Source organism: Tachyglossus aculeatus, chromosome 4, assembly GCF_015852505.1.
Source record: "Tachyglossus aculeatus isolate mTacAcu1 chromosome 4, mTacAcu1.pri, whole genome shotgun sequence".
Taxonomy (NCBI): Eukaryota; Metazoa; Chordata; class Mammalia; order Monotremata; family Tachyglossidae; genus Tachyglossus; species Tachyglossus aculeatus.
The window spans coordinates 105996679-106010247 of record NC_052069.1 but is presented as its reverse complement, the minus strand read 5'-3'; the positions used below and the strand labels follow the sequence as shown (position 1 = coordinate 106010247).

At 41.9% G+C, this 13569-nt stretch overlaps 1 protein-coding gene across 1 annotated transcript; it reads left to right on the top strand.

Annotated features, from left to right (window-relative positions):
* Positions 1-10858: 10858 nt before the first annotated feature.
* Positions 10859-11968, top strand: B3GALT9 (beta-1,3-galactosyltransferase 9). The gene is given in 1 exon segment (XM_038744580.1): positions 10859-11968. A coding segment is annotated over 1 exon segment (1110 nt).
* The last annotated feature ends 1601 nt before the right edge of the window (positions 11969-13569 follow it).

The window sequence follows — 13569 nt, the reverse complement described above, 5'->3', positions numbered from 1 at the left end:
TATACTGTCAAGTCTTCTCCGAGACCCGTAGCAATGTCATGGACATCTGTCTCCCCAAACACCCCGCCTCCATCTGCAATCGTTCTGGTAGTGTATCCACAGTTTTCTTGGTAAAAATTTGGAAGTAGTTTACCATTGCCTCCTTCCACAAAGTCTCAGTCTCTGCCCTCGACTCTCTCCCATGCCACTGCTGCCCAGCAGAGGTGAGTTTTGACTTGTAGCGGATTCCCTTCCGCTCGCTAATCACTAGCCAAGCTCGGAATGTACTAGATATGCCTCTGCTTGACTCTCCCTCCCATAGTCAAGACTGGTAGAGTACTGGAAACTCTCCAGATGCGACCCTGAGAGGGGTTGCCTTCCTTATCTGCAATTTATTTAAAACGTCTGACTACTAGCCTGTAAGCTTCTTGAGGGCAGAGTCTACTTTCTCTATTGGACTCTCCCAAGCACTTAGTACAGTGCTCTGCAACAGTAGGTGCTCAATAAACGCTACTTGCTGATTGATACACAAAATGAAAACAAAAAGCAATAGGGTACTTTGGTTAATCAATCCACCAATCTACTGAGCACTTGTACTGGGTGCAGAGCACTGTACTAAATAATAATAATAATGATGGCATTTAGGAAGCACTTACCATGTGCAAAGCACTGTTCTAAGCGCTGGGAAGGTTACAAGGTGATCAGGTTTTTAGACTGTGAGCCCACTTTTTAGACTGTGAGCCCACTGTTGGGTAGGGACTGTCTCTATATGTTGCCAATTTGTACTTCCCAAATGCTTAGTACAGTGCTCTGCACATAGTAAGCGCTCAATAAATACGATTGATGATGATGATGATGAGGTTGTCCCATGGGAGGCTCACAGTCTTCATCCCCATTTTACAGACGAGGTCACTGAGGCACAGAGAAGTTGTCACGCAGCTGACAAGCGGTGGAGTTGGGATTAGAACCCATGACCTCTGACTCCCAAGCCCGGGCTCTTTCCACTGAGCCACGCTGCTTCTCTATAATGATGACATTTGTTAAGTGCTTACTATGTGTGAAGCACTGTTCTAAGCGCTGGGGTGGATACAAGGTGATCAGGTTGTCCCACGTGGGGCTTACAGTCTTCATCCCCATTTTACAGATGAGGTCACTGGGGCACAGAGAAGTTAAATGACTTGCCCAAAGTCACACAGCTAAGCGGCAGAGTCAGGATTAGAACCCATGACCTCTGGCTCCCAAGCCCAGGCTCTTTCCACTGAGCCACGCTGCTTGGGGGAGTATAATACAGTAGAGTTGGTAGACACAAAGAGCAGCAGCATTCCATGTTCCTCATGGCTCAGAGTCCGGGTAATAACTGTGGTATTTGTTAAGCACTTACTCTGTGTCAGGCACCGTATTAAGTGCTGGGGTGGATACATGTAAATCAGGTTGGACACAGTCCCTGTCCCACATGGGGCTCACAGTCTGAATCCCCATTTTACAGGTGAGGTAACTGAGGCCCAGAGAAGTGAAGTGACTTCCCCTAGGTCACATAGCAGACAAGTGGAGTAGAGAAGCAGCATGGCTCAATGGGAACAGCACGGGCTTGAGAGTCAGAGGTCATGGGTTCAAATCCCGGCTCTGCCAACTTTCAGCTGTGTGACTTTGGGCAAGTCACTTAACTTCTCTGTGCCTCAGTTTCCTCATCTGTAAAATGGGGATGAAGACCGTGAGCCCCACGTGGGACAATCTGAACACCTTATCTCCTCCTCAGCGCTTAGAACAGCGCTTTGCACATAGTAAGCGCTTAGCCAATGCCATCATCATCATCAAGGGGCAGAGCTAGGATTAGAACTCATGACATTCTGCACTTGTATATATGTACATATGTTTGTACATATTTATTACTCTGTATTTATTTTACGTGTATATATCTATTCTATTTATTTTATTTTGTTAGTACGTTTGGTTTTGTTCTCTGTCACCCCCTTTTAGACTGTGAGCCCTCTGTTGGGTAGGGACTGTCTCTATATGTTACCAACTTGTACTTCCCAAGCGCTTAGTACAGTGCTCAGCATACAGTAAGCGCTCAATAAATACGATTGATTGATTGATTGATTGACATTCTGACTCCCAAGGCCTTGCTCTATCCACTACACCATACTCCTTGTCACACGCCCAAGGTCACTGTGACCACTAAATACAACTACCCTGCCACTCTGCCCTTTTGAAATCAGCTAAATTCCATAAATGCTGAATTCTGCATCACTTCTGTGTGAGCCAGGGGGCTTCTGGGAAGTACTTACCAAAAGAACCTGGACAGTAATCCAGCACTGTGTCATCTTTCCTCTTCTCTTTTAAACAGCACGGTTAGGTTCACAAGCTAAAAATCGACCCAGATGAAACACACACCCCTTCCGTAGGAAGTCGCTCAGCCAAACCATCTCAGGATGCTTCCCTTCCCTTTATCTTTCCTCTCCCTAGTGGCACAAGAGGTGCCATCTACCTCACTCCTGAAGTCAAGAAGTCAGAACATTACAAAGGTTAAGTCTGAAGATTTCCTCATCCTTCCTAGAAATTGCACTTTAATTCAGGAAGACTCCTTTGAAATCTGGAGAAATCTCTTTCATTGATTTGGTTTCTTTGAAGTTATCGGATAATCTTTCCAGCTACCACTACTAGAAATGCAGCTCAGCTTAATGATCATTTTTTTAAAAATGGTATTTGTTAAGCACTTACTATATGCTAGGCACTGTACTAAGCACTGGAGTAGATACAAGTCAATCAGATTGGATACAGTCCTTCTCCCACATAGGACTCAGAGCCTAAATCCCCATTTTACAGATCAGGAGGTTTGTTTCTGTGATCATACAAGAAAGGTGTTCAAGCAATAAAAAGGAAAAGAACCTCCTTGCCCAAAATGCGGTCATGAAACTCAAAAGACAAAGGATCTGAGCATGTCAACCCACTCTCTGAAGTTTCTTCAAAGCCCTACTGAGAGCTCACCTCCTCCAGGAGGCCTTCCCGGACTGAGCCCCCTTTTTCCTCTCCCCCTCCCCATCCCCCCAGCCCTACCCCCTTGCCCTCCCCACAGCACTTGTATATATTTGTACAGATTTATTACTCTATTTATTTTACTTGTACATATTTACTACTCTATTTTGTTAATGATGTGCATATAGCTGTAATTCTATTTATTCTGACTTTTTTGACACCTGTCTACATGTTTTGTTTTGTTGTCTGTCTCACCCTTCTAGACCGTGAGCCCGTTGTTGGGTAGGGATCGTCTCTATATGTTGCCGACTTGTAGTTCAAGTACTTAGTACAGTGCTCTGCACACAGTAAGCACTCAATAAATACAATTGAATGAACGCATGAATGAATGAAGCACTGAGAAGTGAAGTGACTAGCCCAAGGTCACACAACATACAAGTGGCAGAGCAGGGATTAGAACCCACATAGTTCTGATTCCGAGGCCCATGCTGAATTCACTAGGCCACACTGATGTTGGTTCCTTAGATTAACAGAACATATTTTTCTACTTAAAAACTCTCCTACAGGTAGAATGAGGGGAAAACCACTGCAGTTGGGACCAAAACTTGAATTGAGGAGTCAGCAATCTGAGACCACCCAAAAATAGATTTTACCTACTTAAGCTGCTGGTCCTCAGTTTAGAAGCATATGATATTTTGTAAATTAGCGAAGCACTGTGACCTAGTGGGGAGAGCACAGGCCCGGGAGTCAGGGGGCCTGGGTTCAAATCCTGATTGAACTGATTGTCTGGTGTGTGACCTTTGGCAAGTCACTTAACTTCTCTGTGCCTCAGTTACCTCATCTGTAAAATGGGGATTCAAATTGTAAGCCCCATGTGGGACAGGGACTGTGTCCAACCTGATTAGCTTGTGTCTACCCCAGTGCTTATTACAGTGCCTGGCAATAGTAAGTGCTTAACAAATAGAAAGTGCTTAAATACTATTTAAAAAAACTCAACCACTTCTAACAATGTTATGTACTGTAATCCCATTTACCTCCCTATAAATAAAATTGCAAGGGGCCTTAAAGTAGCTGTCTAGTGTCTCAGATCACTCTGAAGCCTGGCCAGGAAAGAATGCTAGGGGCCATCCATGACACCAGAGCAAAAACAGAACAGTTCTGCTCGTATACATAAAATGAACAGTGAACGGTGATGAATTCTGTCAGGTCATGAGCAGTGAACAGTGACAGTCTCACATGTCTGAGTTTGCTGCTGCTTTAAATAACAAAGGCATTTATTTAAGGCAGCTTTTTCACAAGCTATTAATTCCAGGACCAAAGCAGCTGTTGGAAAAATAGACACCACCAAAGTGTCAGAACCCCCACCTGCAAGAGACCACATTCCAAAGCAACCCAGACATGTCAGCTGCGCTTCCTCCCTGACCAAAGAGCAATATAGGAAGAATTCCTGACAGGCTTCGACTGACATCCCTAACCCCTCTGGTGGTATTTTTTTTTTTTTTACAGAATCAATTCCACATACCAAGAAACTCCACATATAACTATCCCAAGAAAACTCAGTTTTATGACTGTGGAACCTAAGGGACACATAGTACTAAGCACAATACAGTGCTCTGCACATAGTTAAGCACTCAACAAATACTGACTAAAGTACTACCCATCTCCCAGTTGAATAACTGTGGAGGTGTTCAGAGCATTCTGTGTGATGGCCACACTACAGAACCCATGAATTCCACCCTCAGGGAAGACAACCTAGGGCCCAAAGAAGGGGAAAAGACCGGTGAAACCTGGGCTGTCCTGGGAAGAGAAGAATAAACAGAGTAACATGAGAATAAGATGAAATGTGAGGTATTAAAGGTTTCAAATGGGCAGGGTGAGGCCAGAGAAGAGATTCATTCTAGGATGGGGCCCCGTTTAAAGCATTTCAGCAGGTGTCCCTGAGTTATGTTTCAAGATGCTATCTCAGCTGAGAGCCTGCCTCTCAAGAATTCACATGAGGTTTGGCACCCCAAGGAGCGACAGCTGAGTGGTATTTATTAAAAAAGAATGCCCATTGAGCCAACCTAGTTTCTTAAGAATGCCAAACAAACTCTTTAAACAGCTGAAGTCCAATGGACCAGACAGAATTCCTGGCAAACATCATACATCCCCAATCTAGGGTGCATGCTGAAGAGTGAATGAAAAATTGGAATATAGTATCATCCTTTTAGAAACCACAGACTGGGAGTGACCCTGAAAGTCAATTTAGTCCACCCCTGTCACTGGGCTTGATCCCATCTAAATAAGCCAGTAGATGAGAATCTGAGATTTTGTAAAAGTTCTCAAAGCAGATTTCCCAACTTCCCTTTGAAGCTCTAAAAAAAAATCCCGGAATGTGGAAGGTTTTTCTTTATCTCTACCCTAAATCCCCCATGCTGTAATTCTTTTTTCCATTTATTTTCCAGTTCTTCTAATTTGTCATCCAAATCATCCAATATTACAGATAAACTTAGTCTCTCAGTCCACAAAAGTGTTTAGATGACAGGCTCATAGTGATGGATTAAAGGAAAAAATTGGGGATTTTAGAAGGCTGTAGGATTTAGCTAAATTCATGTCTGTTAGATCCATGATAAATTAATAGAGAGAAAAGAGGTTGGAATAAATAATCCCTATGATAAGGGTGAATGTGAGAACAACCATCCCAAGTGCCCTTGTGATGCCACTGAGGAAACCAGAATATTGGAGTGCAAAGCCCTCCAAAAGGCCTGTGGATGGGGTTACAAGAGAAAGGGCACAGCATGGCCCAGAGCAGAGAGCAATGGTCTGGGATCCTGATGCACTTGGGCTCTAACCCTGCCTCTGCCAATTGCTTGCTGTATGACCTTGGGCAAATCAGTTAACTTCTCCATGCCTCAGTTTCCTCAACTGTAAAACGGGGATACCTGTTCTCCCTCCTACTTAGACTGTGAGCCCCACAGGGGTCGGGGACTATGTCCGACAATTAACTTGTACCTACTCCAGTGCTTAGAACAGTGTTTGACACCTAGTGAGCACTGAACTTTTAAATATTACTTAAAAAAGGCCTTTAAGACCCTCCCCAGTTGTGACCTGTCTCCCTGCATATACTTATTGACATATTAGGGGGAAATCTTGGGAGGGTTTTGCTCATATAGACGGGGGAATTGTTGGTTTTTCCGACCTTCCCTGAGAAATACTTGGTAAATGTAATGTTGTCTAGTGGTACCCTCTGCTGGGCACCTGAGGTCTTGGACTCTCATTTTCAACCATCAATCAGTAGTATTTATTGAGCACTTGCTTTGTGCAGAGCACCGTATTAAGCGCTTGGGAGAGTACACTATAACAGAGTTGGTAGACACATTCCCTGCCCACAAGGAGTTTACAGTCTAGCAGGGAAGACAGACAAAATAAAATACAGGGCTGCGCGGCTGAGGTTAGGGTTAATATCAAGTGCTTAAAGTGTACAAATTCAAATAATAACAATGATGATGGTATTTGTTAAGCGCTTACTATGTGCCAAGCACTATTCTAAGCGCTGGGATGGATACAAGGTTATCAGGTTGTCCCACGTGGGGCTGTCACAGTCTCAATCCTCATTTTACAGATGAGGTAACTGGTACAGAGAAGTTAAGTGACTTGCCCAAAGTCACACAGCTGACAAGTGGTGGAGCCGGGATTAGAACCCACGACCTCTGACTTCCAAGCCCATGTTCTTTCCATGAAGCCACACTGCTTCCCTAGGTGCATAGGTGATATAGAAGAGAGAGGAAGATGAAGAAATGAGTTTTTTAGACTGTGAGCCCACTGTTGGGTAGGGACTGTCTCTATATGTTGCCAACTTGTACTTCCCAAGCGCTTAGTACAGTGCTCTGAACACAGTAAGTGCTCAATAAATACGATTGATTGATTGATTGATTGATTGAGGGCTTAAGTTTGGGAGGGTCTGTTGGAGATATGATTTTAGTAAGGCTTTGAGGGTGGGGAAAGTGGTGGTCTGCCATCTATGAAGGGGGAGAGAGTTCCAGATCAGAGGGGGGATATAAGCAAGGGGTTGGCGGCAAGATGGATGAAATCAAGTTACAGTGAATAAGTCGGTGTTTGAGGAGTGACGGTACAGGCTGGATTGTAGTAAGAAATAAGCAAGGTAATATAGGAGGGGGCAAGGTGATTGAGTGCTTTAAAGCCGATGGTAAGGAGTTTATGTTTGATGCAGAGGTGGGTGGGTAACCACTGGACATTTTTAAAGAGTAGACTGGACTTTTTTTTTTTTTTTTTTTTTTCAGAAAAATGATCTGAAAGCAGAGTGAAGTAAGGACCAGAGTAGGGAGAGACAGCAGGCAGGAAGGTCAGCGAGGAGATTGATGCAGTAGTCAAGTAGGGGTAGTGGTTGGATCAGCATGATAGCAGTTTGGATGGAGAGGAAAGGGTAGATTTTATTGATGGGAAGGTAGAACTGACAGGATTTGATGACACTGAATATGTGGGTTGAAAGAGATGAGTTTAGGATAACGTGCAGGTTATGGGCTTGAGAGACAGGGAAGATGGTGCTGCCTACATTCCCGGGAAATACTGGGGTAGGGCAGGGTTTGGATGGGAATATGAGTTCTGTTTTGGACATGTTACATTTGAAGTGTTGGTGGGACATCATCATCAATCGTATTTATTGAGCGCTTACTATGTGCACGGCACTGTACTAAGCACATATCAAGTAGATATGTCCTGAAAGCAGGAGGAAATCTGAGGCTTCAGAGCAGGAGAGGTCAGAACTGGAGAGATAGATTTGGAAAGTATCTGCATAGAGAGGTAGTTGAAGCTGTAGGAGCAGTTTGGCAAGAGAGTGGGTACAGACAATAGAAGACCAAGAACTGAGCCTTAAAGGACTCCCACAGTTAGAAGGTGGGAGGCAGAGAAGCACACAAAAAGGAATGAGCAGTCAGAGGGATAAGAGGAGAACCAGGAGAGGACAGTGTCAGTAAAGCCAAGGTTAATAATTCAAGAAGAAGGGACTGGAACACGGTGTCCAAGGCAACTGAGTGGTCAAGGAGGATTAGGATGGAGTAGAAGCTGTAGAATTTGGAAAGGAGGTCATTGGTGACCTTACACTCCAGGTTCAAATCGATAAAGGATTTGGCCCATTTGAGAAAAATTAATAGTATTTATTGAGCACTTGCTGTATGCAGAGCACTGTACTACACACTTGGGAGAGTACACTATAACAGAGTTAGTAGACTTGTTCCCTGCCCACAGTAAGCTTACAGTAAGCCCACTTGATAGATATATTCCATGATGACTCCACTGTAGCTTTATGGTGGACTCACTACAGTACAGCCACGTTGATCTCCAGCAGTGAGAAAAGGTCATTGTGGATGGATTAAGGAGAGGTGTATTAGACAGTGAGCTCACTGTGGCAAGGACTGTCTCTATTGCTGGCTGTATTGTAGTTTCCCAAGTACTTAGTACAGTGCTCCGCACACAGTAAGGGTTCAATAAATATGATTGACAACTGAATGAATGGATTTAACTGGAGCAAAAAATAAAATGCACAGAACTACCAGATCTCTCTCCACAAGTAGGAGACATTCAATTAACCAAACACTTAGACCTCTTTTCAGCTAGCATTATTTGTATACTTTATTCAACTACTTCATCCTGATATATTTGTTTTCCCATCTTTAGTACAGTGCTCTGTACATAATAAACATTTAATATTATTACTACCACCTGTTACCATCCTTCCACTTGCTCCCACAATTCGCCAATACTTTTTGTGTCTTCCCCATTTAAACTCTAAGATCCTTGAAAACAGGCAACATATCTTGCTTGTCATATTCTCCCAAGCTTTCTTTCACTCATTTATTCAATTGTATTTAAGCACTTACTATGTTCAGACCAATACATCAGTACATTGATCTGCACTCACAAGGTGCTCAGTATAATCTATTGATTGAAAAGGCACAATCCAACTTTTTGGATAATTACTACCTTGCTGTCCTGCAGAAAAAGCTTTAAGGACATGGGCATCCCTTTCTATCTTGAACTTTGCGTGGTGTCCAGGCGACCCTTATCTCATGTCATTGGAGTCCAATTCCCCAGGTCCCTTCCACTTTCTTGCGGCCCATTTTTCTTTTTCTAAATAATAATTATGGTATTCATTAAGCGCTTTGTGCCATGCACCGTAGTATTTGGATTGATGAAATACTCTGACAATGAGCACAAGGGTGTTACAGATTATGCATTTTCACGAGTCACACACGTGGAAGAACTTGATTCTCCTTGACATGAATTCAAATTCTGAAGGTAACTTAGCATAGGGGCCAGACCAGCTAAAGCTAAAGCCAGGACAGATAATTAGGTGGGCACTATTATGAAATAGTCATCAATGTATTTGCAAATTGAGTGGCAAGGGAAATGTTCTAAAAGACCAGATGGCTTGCCCCTTTCTGAAGTAGGAAGGTTTCTTGGGGCTCTGATTTGAACATTTACCTGTCTGAGGCTTCAACTTGGCTAATTTCATATTCATCATTTCAGATAATACATTTGTTTGGTCATATGGCAGTTAGCAATATTACATGCTATAAGGGCAAACATCTTTAAGGGAATGCTAATCAGGCACTGATTTCAGAAGCCCCGCTTATAGAGCACAATCTTTCCTACTCACAAAGAAGCTGAACCAAAGCATCACAACTAAACAATTAAACGGCACTAATATAATAGTTCCTTTTTCAGGGTTTGCTTAATTGACTACTTTCCCTCTATGTTTTGTCAAAATTCTGGGGATTTTAACTATTAGGTAAAGCACTTCCCTTTAAACCGGGATGTTTGTTTTCATTCCATTTTCCATTTGGCTTACCAGTCCCAGGCAATAATGAAATGAATGTTCAGAGTTGCAAGATGATCTGTTCGTGTTTTCCTGGACACCAGTCAAGTGAGCTGGAAGAGAGGATCAGGTTGATAAAAAAGAAACCTTACCCTGAACAACCTAGCTACTAAAGCGCTGTCTTTTGAGTTTTTGATGCTGTTGTCTCTATTTCAGCTACAGTATATACTCGATCCATCAGGTTTTACCGATCCTGGACTTAATCACAGGTAACATGCAGGTAAGCATTTCTTCTAATCCTTGAAGCACTTTTTTTGTGTGTGAAAATACAGAGGGATTAGCTACACTAGGAAGCTGGGGCTTCTCCAGCTGGAGCAGTAACTATGAAGCCACGATTTATAAGGTGTGCACCTGGATCTGATCCCAGTGAGGCAAGTCAGGAGCAAAAGTAAAAAGGACTTAAAAATGTTTCCCATGGGAGAGAAGTTAAAAGTTATTTGGCGATTGAATGGCAAAGGCTTATACTTATAAAAGCATGGAATTAGTCCTATTGTCCTTCATTCCAAATAATTAGTCTTCCGTATTTGGAGAAGGAAGGTTGTGTTCTGTTTCTTCTTTCTGATCAAGCCAAAAACATTATTTGGCTTTACTCCTTTTTACTTTTGCCTCATTTTAAAGACAGAACCCAATTAGATGATAAAAAAAAGTCCTTGCAGATTTCAAAGGTACTTCCAGAATTCAGAATAGGACTGTCTACCAACTCTGTTGTATTGTACACATACAAGGATTTTGTACAGTGCTCTGTACACAGTAAGTACTCAATAGATACCATTGATTGATTGACCCAGGACTTCTGCAAGTTGGACTTGATAAAAAGGGATAACATTCACGATAGAAGAATCAAATGTTTCTGAGTGAACCTTTGAAAATAATAAAGTTGTAATTTGATGAGGAAACAACACTTTTCGATCAAAGACCGTATCATGCCAAAAAACCCAACAACCTTGTTAAGTAAATTGTTTCTAATTCAAACGCACATTAAGTCAGTGAGGGTCATGACTAAAGATACTTATCATATCTTCTCTTTATATGTAGGTAAGGCTCTGCAGGCTGAGAACTCACCAGTGGTGTTTTATTCTGTTTAATGTCTTCCTGTTTCATGCCTTACTCTTTGGGGCTGATTTTGTGGAGGAATACTTTTTGCAATCACTACCATATGTGGACGTGAAAGTTCTTGAGATTAAGGAAAAGGCAAGGAAATTGAACTTGGAGCCCTTGAAGAGTGATCTCTCCAAGTTCTACATCAGCAGCCAGTCTGAGATGTGCCTGGGTCCGAATATCTTCTTGCTCTCCCTTGTCTTCAGCAGCCCAGAAAACGGGACAAGACGGAATCTGATCAGGAAAACCTGGGCTAACGTGACAGCTGTCAGTGGGTATCGTATTCTCACATTGTTTGCTACAGGGATACCAGCTTCAGGGATCACTGACTTAGAAATTAAGCAAGAGTCCAATAAGTATGGTGATATCATCCAGGGAAAATTCCTGGACAGTTCTGGGAACCAAACCCTGAAGACCATCTTGATGACCCAGTGGGTCCTAACTTTCTGCCCCAATGCCATGTTCATACTTAAAGTTGATGAAGACATGTTTGTCAACCTTCCAAATTTGGTGGATTACTTGCTCAGCTTGAAAGCAAACCTTGAGGACATCTACATTGGAAGGGTCAACCATCAGGAGATGCCCAACAGAGACCCTCGAAGTTGGGGCTTTGTACCGCTCAGTCAGTACCCAGAGAAATATTACCCTGATTACTGCAGCGGAGAAGCCTTTATCATCTCCCAGGACGTGGCCCGGATGATATACGTAGCATCCAAGGAAATACCCATTTTGGTGCCTTCGGATGTTTTTGTGGGCATCTGTGCCAAATACGCTGGCCTGGTGCCCATCCACAGTTCTAGATTTTCTGGGAAGAGACACATCAGGTACAACCGATGTTGCTATAAGTTTATCTTCACCTCCTTAGAAACAAAAGACGAGGAACTATTCCTTGAGTGGAGGGAGATTAATGATGGGATAGACTGTACGCTCCTTGAGACCTATTACGGGTTGATATCTTGCAAACTCCTCACCTATTTTGATAACTTTAAATACTTTAACATGGGTATACTAAAAGACGATGCAATGTATTTGGCAGATTAAGATTTCATTAATCCATTCAGAAAGCCTATGCTTTACAACTTCCTTTCCCTCTGATGGAGTCCTCTCCTTGAACAGTCCATCTAAATGGAAGTTTTAAGTATTAAAAAGGGTCTTAAAGCTGTACTTAGCAACAATTAATTGCATTTGCGGTTCTTCAGCGCTTAGAACAGTGCTTTGCATAGTAAGCGCTTAATAAATGCTATCATTATTACATCGTCAGGATAGGATGGCTCCCCCAAAGACCTTAAGTCAACCTAAAATGATTCTTTCTTAAATAAATTTTCCTACTTAAATGGATAAAAGTATATCAAAAGTGTAACTATTCTCTAAGTACTACTTTTAAGCTTCTGTTCTTCTTACAGAGGGATTGTACCTTTTCACTGTTTTGTGGCTCTGCATGCTGTAATTATGTGAAGAACAAAATTAAACGAGAGAACTTGGCAACACTTTACTGTTATTTGCCTAAACCAAACATTTTTTGCAGTTTTAACCTAGGGTGGGTAAGGGCACAGAATTTCATCATAAAGAATTTTTAAATACCTATCACCAATCACCAATGCATAGCTGCTACAACGCACACATGATATGTTACTGACATCATTTTCTACTACAACTGGCTCAAGAGTTTTTCACCCAAATATTTAACAGGCTCCACACAGTGAGATTTAACAATTTCACACCATTGGGCGGATTTCTCAAAAGGGTAAATCTGCACAAAATTCACATATGAGAAAACTCTTCAAAAACATTTTATTAATAGGATTACAAGAAGTGGGTCAAAGTTTGGGTCTCATACTTGTTTCTGCTTTCGCCACTCTACTCACTAATTTTTGACACACCTATTGCCACAAATATCAGCAAATGTTTCATTGATGGTCACAAAATGGATTTACCCATAATCCTCATTAAACTGGCAATCTTTAAAGTCGATAACTTTCCACTTATAGTTTACTATAGAAAAACTGAATCCAAACAGTACTACTTGTCCTCTTTCTCCCCATTAAGACAAATGTAATACTGCTCAAGAAATGTGCCTTATTTTTCCATTTTTTCTTTTGTTAACATTCTGCCATCCTTTAATGAGTGAAAAATATGTGGTAGAAAACTCAGGGTTAAATCATATATGGGATCTAATATAGCTAACAATATGTTAAAAAGCAAGTTAAAGACTGAACTGGTGTCTACAATGAACTTTTGGTCCCAATTCAAAACACTTTACCTGCCCCTGAAAAACCTTTTTAGGAATTTCTTTGGGAACATACATGTTTCAGTCAAGCACCACAAGATGCAGAAATACCATACATGCTTTAATCCTATTTATTCGCTCATTTAACAAGTAGCTAACTCTTGCTTTAAGACATTTGGTTTCCCTTTCAATCATCATATTGATTTTGTCTCGTTACTACTCTGGGCTGGATCAATCCCAAAAATATTATACTCTATGTCTGGGAAAAATTAATCTCTTTTATTGCTTTTACATATCAGGTAGTCTGCCTTCCACACATGAACTAAATAAACAGGTTTGCTGATGGCATTGGTTAATGGCAATTAGTGAATAATTAAACCCCATTTGTTGGTCATGGGGCTAGTGAAAGGTGAGG